Below are 8,627 nucleotides of genomic sequence, written 5' to 3' on the forward strand. Positions count from 1 at the left end.
CATTTCTGGGCTCGTCCAGCAAGAGACGGGCATGCAGAGGTTAATTTTCTTGGCTCTGATTCTCACTGAAGTATCACAGTGAGAGACCACAGAAGAACAGGCTTTTTACCAGCTGATGAAAAGACCTGCCTTCTCTGCCCACTTGAAGTTGCTGATGAAGTTTGTAGGCAGCCCTAGTCTAATAGTCATTGCCTAGAAAATCAGCTGTAAGTACACGGGCTCCGCTTGCCTGAGGACCTAGGCATAGAGGATTTCTCATGGAGCACCTGTGTGACAACAGCAATGTCCTGGAAGGTACAACAGACGGACAGGCTAGAGATAGTTAAGAGATCATAGATAAGCTACCGCACTACAGTTTACTTCCAATGATAGCATGGCAGTTCCAACTCCTGATTCGCAGAGCTGGCATTGTGTAACAGCAGAGCAGCACAGCCAATTACGTACCCTATAAACAGCTCTGTCTGTAATACTACCCAATTCAGACATTGCTTTCTGAGAACTCATAAATTTATGAGAGCTCCTGTGGCATATTTCCACAGAATAGGAAAGTGCTGAGACAAGTTTACAACAATTACTTGTTCCTTATTTCAATTCTTTTACTTTACTCTGTTAATGATCATCTGCAAGGATTCTTCTCATCCATATTTGTTCCTCTGCACATCCAGTCATCTAACTCACGTGCTTTTTGGCCATTTGGCATCACAACAGCCTGACAGGAAGCTGTAGTTTTCTGGATTACAGGGTTTATGGTCCATTTTTGGTGTAGAGAGTGGGTCAAGAAACATGACAAAACACAGCTTTTGACATATTTAAATATTTATTTTGTATAATCGCTTTATGTATGACACAGTAGTTTGATTAAAAAGCTGCATCCCGATATATCCACACAGCCTACTGTATTGTCAACACAAGAAACCTTAAAAGCATGAACACATTGAACAGTTCTGTATTGCCATGCAGGAGAATGCAGTCCTTTTTCAGTTTAATAAACACCTTACCAGCTTAGAGTATGCTGCCTCTTTGGCACATCTACTTTAGGGTGACCAGTGACTACAGTGTGAAACTTCTACTGCTCAGTTTTGCTGCCATCCATATGAAGTGTTGTCATTTTTGAACTGCAGTTTGCCACATAATCACTACCCAGTCCATGCTGTCTGTGATATCTTACAAGAGGCTGCTACCAGTGGAAGAGGAAGAAGAGCTCCAACAGAAGAGTTCAGAATCAGTGTTTGAAGACAAAATCTCATCAAGAGCTCGTGAAGTTTCATAGCTTTCTGCTACAGGATGTTGAAAACAAAAACCTAACAAGTGTTTAAAAAAAAAAAGTATTTATACAGATGCCAGGAATCTCCAGAGCTATTAATGACAAATCATTAAACCATAGGATGCCTCAATTCTAGTGAGCAGAAGACCTAATAAAGAGGTAGAACACAACCTGCTATTCCACAAGTCCTCTTGTTTTCTGTAACAGGCTGTCAGTGTTACAGGTGTACCTGTTATGGAACAGCCACTGTGCTAGCTGGACTTTGATCTGATTCCCTGCAGCATTCTTATTCCCATACCTCATAGTCACCTTAGTAGACATGAAAGAGCGGAGAAATTTAAGAATGAGCTGCAGGACTGTAGCAAGTACCAGTCAGCTTGTTTGCTCCTCAGTGGAATTAACTAAAATCACGCAGAGAGGACAATGTACCCAGGTAAATGCCAAAAGGTTTGTGTTAAAAATAGACTGCAAGGAACAGTGTATTTCAGGAGGCTGACGCCTCTGCTAAATTTCATACTTGAATACACTGCAGGCATTTGCCTACATTATACCACTTTTCGAATGGCAGGAAGTTAAGCAACTAGCTGAAGTCCACAGTACAGCTCAACACAGCTCTTTAGAAATCTGAAACTTTTGCTAGGTCCACATTCTAGCCGTTAATCATAGTTCCAGGTCATACAATGTCATTCTATTATTCTCCCCTTAATTCAGCCTCAGAATCTAGCACTAAGCCAGCAAGTATTTTCTGAAGAGTTTGTGAGAGTAAACAGTGGTTTTCCAATGTCATTTTTATGCTGTTCTTCATGTCAAGTAGGGATTGCACATGGCCAAAGTTTGGGCTAACAGAAAAGTAAATATATGGAGCCCCATTTCTTCCACTTTCAAAACTAGGCTTACTTTATTTAAAAAGCAGCAGCAGGTGATACAGCTACAGCATTGAACTTCTGCCTTTGTGCGAGTGTGCAGTCTCCTTTTAGTGATTGCATGAACTATTTATTGAAATATTAAGTAAGTAGAATAAAAATAAACACTGATCTAGACCTTAAAACCAAAAGATTATCTGAAGAAGCTGGAGTAACCACAGTCATAGAATTAAAGGTCCTCAAATGATACCATCAAAAACTTCCTCAGGGCATTACAGCTATTTAGCATTCCTCCTCCCTCACAGACAGCAAAAGATACAGCACAACTTCAGAAACAGGGTGTGTTTCATCAGCCAGTGAGCATGCTCTAGCTCATAAAACCTGCTGTGGGCAAAGCAGGAGAAATGATTACCATCTAGTCTGGCAAATATTTCTTCATTATCAAATATCAAGGGAATAGTCTTGGACCTGGCAGACCACCATTGTAATCAACAACCACTGCAATTCAGTTGGTAAGAGAGCCAAGTCTGACAATCACCTCCATGGGAGGTACACATGGACTACAGGGGAGAATGTGCACTGTAAGCAACTCTTATCCAGTCCTGAGTAAGCTTACCCTTACACAGGGTTTTCCCATGACAAAGGCTTTCAGCTTTATTTACCCTAGTGATTCCAGGATTTCTGGTGTTTAGGAACAGACCCTGTTCCGGCCCACAGGTGGATTTTAAATATGGTAGGCCACAGAAGCTCTTAAATAATTCTGTTCCCAAGAAAGACGAGTGAAAACTTCCCCTCTTTTGTCACCATGGGGACTACAGTCTGCTATAGCACTCCAGCTTCAAGACAATGGCCTCTAAAAGCCCCTAACAGTAGTAAGAATGCTATCATTCCAAGTACTGCATTTGCCTAGGATGTGTCCAAGCACAGATTCACATAACATCAGACAAAAGTGTAAAGTGACGCGTACACATACGACTGTAGTCATTATACGAAGAGCCGCTGGACAAAAGGACAAGGATTCTTCTTAGAATGTCCCAGGCTGCAGCTGAACAAACCACACCTTCTTGCTTTTGTAAGTGGAGTCTGTCTACCTCCTTTGTAGATACCTCTGGTTGTCTCCCAGAAGAAAAAAGAAAAAAAAAAAGTCCACCACAACTCCTGTCTTACACAAACTAGGTAAGATACAGGTGTCAACGGCTGGTCAAGAATTAAGAGATCTTCTTAGCAGGGCACCAAATAGTATCAGGATAGAGCAGACAATGGACAGATTTAAATCTATGAAGAAAAAAAAATTAGATTGGAATTCTCCATGCAAGGAACTAGTATGCTGCACTGAATGTGCAGCAGTCTAACAGAGCAGAGAGGGTGGGTCTACCTGCCTTTGGCACAGCGACAAGAGCTGACATGAGAAAATAACCCCATTAGTGGGTCTGATCATCTTACAGTTGATAAACATGAACAAGGCAGGGAGATTTTGTTCTGGAAGTGGACACTCACCGGGTGGGATCTTGCTGAAGGCCAAACACTCCCCCCACACTCACAACATTGTGTTTGTTCTCAGGGTCCCCATAACTTAGGGTTACCTAAGTAAAAGCAAATAAATATTCAGAAATTGTAACACTAATGCAGAAAAACAGAGCGGATTATTAATGAGGTATGAAGAAAGACTCCAAGGATCCTGCCTGATCTGAACAATGAATTACATTTGAAAAACACTGGTTAGTTTTGACATAAGCAATATTGGCACTGAAGGGCAGCTATCAAATGGACCACTGCTCATTTAAAGGCAATGTGGGAGAATAACGAAAGGAGCTGAAAGTTGCCTTGCCCTGAAGGACAAGATGTAGTTACAACTACAACTGCTAGTAGTGTCTTAGCACAGGGGGAAAATAGAAACATTTGGATGTTAAATGGTATGCAAAGGACTGCCGTGTGACAAACCTGGCAACAAAATTTAGATCTCTGGAAATCCAATTCAGTGCTATTCTTCCACACAAGCACTGTATTAAGAAATTTTCAGGTGCCAGGTACAAGACGACTTATATTCTCTGTCTAATTGTAAATTTCCTGGATTTAGGGTTAGCTGTCACAGTCTCTGGGAAACAATGATCACCAACGAAAGGCTGTATTCAGCCTACAGTTAAATTCACTAACATGAAGGAGATTACGTCACACTGGAATTTGGCCCCAAGCGTACATTTCTGCTGCCTAATACAATTGCCAGGAAAACACAACCAAGCAGTTTGTAGGGGCAAAACCACACTCTCGTTTTTTCATGGTGCCAAACAGTAAGAGGCAGACAAAGCTTCTGGATAGCCTTATAGCTCCGTCTACTGCCCATGAGTAAAAACGTATCCCAGCAACTAAAAAAAAAACTTGATTTTTCCTAACAAACACTGATTAAGTTTCTTGAAATTCAGGCAAGTTATTCTTAAAAATGATCAAACATTTAACCACGTCTTAGTTACTGAAGAGGTTCTTTCTATAGCTGCGACACTAGTCTTTTTGAACAGCATGAATGAAGACTTAGACTTTGTTAGGCAAAACCAGAAATACTTTCTTACATGGCAGGCAAACTAAACATTGCCTCCTCTACACTTGCTGCTTCTGTGACTCATGGAAAGTCAGAGTTTAGAAGGAGATGGAGACCACCATATTTAGGCTTAATATAGCAGAATATGTTCCCAAAGAAGAGGACAGCTATATGACCTAGTTGGCTAGGGTGAAAATATGCTTTTTACCTAAATGAAGGAACTGGACAGGACAGCAAGTCTGTAGACATCCTTCGTTGCTGAAAAGTGCTAAGTCTATGGAGAGTATTCTTTCTCATCAGATTGAGGTGTAATTATAAGAACAGGACATGAGACTCAGCCCTACCTGCTGCAGCACAGACTCGCCTTGTAGTCTCTGCAGATTTTCCAGATGGGAATGGAACAACGGGCTGTGCAGCAGCTTTACCTCCAGCAGCCCTTCAATGATGTAGCCAATAGTGCAGTCATCAGGAAGACGCACTCTTTCTGCAGTACTGATGAAATTACCTAGGCTGTGAGACATAGCATAGGAGATAAGACGAAATATGCTTTAAAGCCTACCAAACGCATATTGATGGAGCTCAGCTAGGAAGTGTTTACCTGGCCCAGGGACTCATCTTCAGAGCAAGACCTCTGCTGATACAGAACCCTGCTCCACCTGTGGCAAACCAGAATTTCACGGTTGTCTTCTGAAGAGCAACAAGAAAAACACAAAGTAGTTACTGATAATCGGCTTCTTCCATTTGGCTGGGCAGGGAAGGGAACTTCAAGTTCTATTGGATATGATATACTGCACTTGAGTGAGAACAAGACTACAGATTAATTCCTATTTTTTTAGGCTGCTGAAAGCCTAGCTAGCTGTTCTCTCAAAGGAAACTATCCTGGAACTGAAAGCAGGTGAACCATCAAGTTAGCACAACTGAGGTAGCACACATAAAATGGGAAACTATAGTCCTGCTCCTACCCAATTCCATCTGTCCCCTGGTCATTCTAGCCAAGGATCACAGCCGGCTCAGTGTTCCTGAGGAAATCAAAGGTGGTCCATTAGTGACTTGGCTCCATGTCCAAGGAGACTATTTTGTTGTGCAGAGTTTTCCCTAACAAGCTGCTTTGTAACTGACTTTCTGGCCAGTGGATTGATTTATCTTTAGGCCTGTTAGTATAGGCGACCTGGTGAGGACTTGTCCTTTAGCACATGTATCTTGAGACTGAGATATGTTTGCTTCCACTTCTTGGAAACCTAATAACCTCTCAGTATTGGAAATGCCCTGTATGCCCAGAGAGCCTTTGTCACCCATCCGAGATTGGTTAAAGATCATGACAATGTGATACTGCTCTCAAAACAAACAAACAAAAAAATCCAAACCCCAACCCAAACTGCAAAGCCCTAAAATAAGGAACACTCCCCCCCACCCAAATCACTAAAGGAAAAGGGGTCAAGGTGGGGAAGCCCTAATCACCTCAGTGTGAGGGAGATCACCAACATACACGAGTAAAGGAAGAGAAACAGACACCCACCCAGGAGACAAACCCTATTTTACATATGCATATGAGGTCAGATCAAAGGTTCATTTAACCCAGCACCCTGTCTCTGAAAATGACCAGTGCCAGGTTCATTGCTTGCAGATTAAATCACTTGTTTTTATGGGGGAATCCTATGAACTCTCAAGGTTTTAAAAGCTTAGAAGGTCAGGATGTCTCTCAGACTAACTGCAAATTTTGCTTACTGATCCATCACTTTGGACATGGTCAGCTGCTTCGATGGGATGGTCCAGACTCGGTCGCCCCACATAGACATCCTGGCTGTGTGAGAAGGCAGATAAGAGATGCAGGAGAGTCCGAGGGTTCACATAGTTGTCATCGTCCACATGGCAAAACCATCTTCAAACAGAACAAAATAAGAAAGTTACTGCAGAGTAGTGACAAAGAAAAGAGCTATAGGTTTACAGCTGGGTCTTAGCCTTTCAGGCTTGGAGCAGAAAGCATTTCCCATTGTCCTGAATTACAGAATTTGGAAGCTGAAAGCCCCCACAGATCCTAATTCTGGAAAGAGGCTGAAATTAATAATCCCCTTTAGATTATCATCCTTTCCACCTTTTAGATGATGCTTGTTTATAAACACTACTTCATGCTGTGCTCCCTTCCTTATGCTCATCACCATGTTTTCGCTTATACTGCATTCCTTACCAGAGCAGAGAAAGTTACTCAAGTTTCCTGTGAACACAGAACTGGAAGAAACAAAGTCAATCAGAAAAACGTGTTTCACCTACTTTTGCCCAGATTCCAGGAATTTATCATATTCCACAGACATCTTGCAGCAGAGAGCTTGCCGGGTATGGACAGCAGAACAGTTGGTGTTGATCATATGATCCCCTAGAAAAATAAAGATCAGCCTCTTCAGGTTGGAGAAGCATGTGTAGTCCAAAAAAAGACTACAAAAGAAGTGCACATTTGGCACTAATGCTGTACATCTGAAGTGCATATGGTGCACACATGGAGAGTAAACTGCAGGACAGGCAGGGCTCATGGGTTATGCATATGGCATGCAAGCTGTAGAGTACACAAAAATGTGTGAGTGCAGGGTATATAAATAGTGCATGAGACTGTATGCAAAGGAAATACCTAATATAACTTTGGACCAGATAGACTTAAGCTTACTAACAGGAAGGAAGTGGGTGCAAAGGTGAACCCAGTATTCAGGAAGTTCCAGGCATCTTGTCCAGGTGGTAAGTAGGAACAGCATATTCTCCTGTGAAAGGAGAAGTTTTCTCCATTTTCTCCATCTTAACTTCCCTAATTGCTTGTACAGCATGAAATAAGGTCTTCTAGGGAAAGTACGAGAGAAACAAAGCTCAGTTATAGCAGACAGCATGCCCCTATGCTACACAGCTTACCTGCTTTCAGGCGTAGCTCCTGATCCTCCCAGTCTGTGAATATAAATGTCTGCGGGAGACAAAAATGGGTTGGGAGAAAGGTGTGTCCACATTTGAGAATTTCAGAAACTAATTTCAACTTTGCTCAGTTGCAGTCAGAATTCTGAATGTTTTGTCTTGTTAGTTTATTTCACAGTAGCCATTGGGAGTGGGGTGGGGAGTGGCGGTGGAGAGAACCCCAGCAACTTCAGCCCTTGCCTTATTTGATAAGTTTTTGCATTGCAAACCAGAAGAGTCTCATATCAGTAAAGCATCCAAGATTTTACTCTCCTTGTCTCACGGTACAGACAACCAATTTCCAGATAGGAATGACTGTCTTTTTTGGTAGTACCTCCCTCTGCAACTTCACCTCCTCTCTCTGGCTAGGAGTCACCCACAGCTGTTAAGCAAGGTAAAAGGAAAGAATGAAAGTCAGGGTGGAAAGTGCCAGGTGGTAACGCTGTCTTGTCCCAACTGCTGGACAAAATTGCATTAATGTGCTTGAACATATCGAAATTCCCAAACAAGGGAACAAATTCTATGTTGTTCTATGGAAAAGCCTAAGTCGCTGAGCTCCAATACTCCAAAATACTGGCTTAGATGCATCAGCACTAAGGATCTTTCACTATCACATAGTATTTTCCACAGTCATACAAAAGTCAGCAAACCTTCTGCTTTGACCACCGATCCCAGATTGCAAGTGACTAGCTTAATCAACAGCGAACTCTTTTGGAGGTAGGTTCAGACGAACTATTTAGGTAAGACGACCTTCCTCAGTCTTACAAAGAAGGACGTCTTTAACAAGGGAAAACTTGGAGAGAAAGCGCAGCGGCTGCCCGGGAAAAGAGAGGGACGAGGCTCCCGGCCGCCTGTCCCAGCCCGCTAGCGAAGCCTCACCTGTCCCCTCGCCTGGGAGATCCAGGTTTGCAGGAGCAAGTCCAGCCGGCTCCTGTGGTACTTCCTGGTGGTCTTCACCGCAATGAAGATGTCCTTCAGCTCCAGGCTCTCCCTGCCCGAGCCCCCGGCCGACCCGAGGCGGCCCTTCCGCGCGGGCTGC

The 8,627-nt window shown here is 42.9% G+C and overlaps 1 protein-coding gene across 1 annotated transcript; it reads right to left on the bottom strand.

Annotated features, from left to right (window-relative positions):
- Positions 1–3,174: 3,174 nt before the first annotated feature.
- Positions 3,175–8,623, bottom strand: RFNG (RFNG O-fucosylpeptide 3-beta-N-acetylglucosaminyltransferase; the record flags this gene model as incomplete). The annotated part of the gene is made up of 8 exons (XM_009581551.1): positions 3,175–3,402; positions 3,625–3,710; positions 5,005–5,170; positions 5,259–5,347; positions 6,386–6,539; positions 6,929–7,031; positions 7,553–7,601; positions 8,468–8,623. Coding segments are annotated over 8 exons (870 nt in total), but the record flags the coding sequence as incomplete, so codon positions are not given.
- Positions 8,624–8,627: the final 4 nt, after the last annotated feature.

This window comes from Fulmarus glacialis, unplaced genomic scaffold (genome assembly GCF_000690835.1).
Source record: "Fulmarus glacialis isolate BGI_N327 unplaced genomic scaffold, ASM69083v1 scaffold14387, whole genome shotgun sequence".
Taxonomy (NCBI): domain Eukaryota; kingdom Metazoa; phylum Chordata; class Aves; order Procellariiformes; family Procellariidae; genus Fulmarus; species Fulmarus glacialis.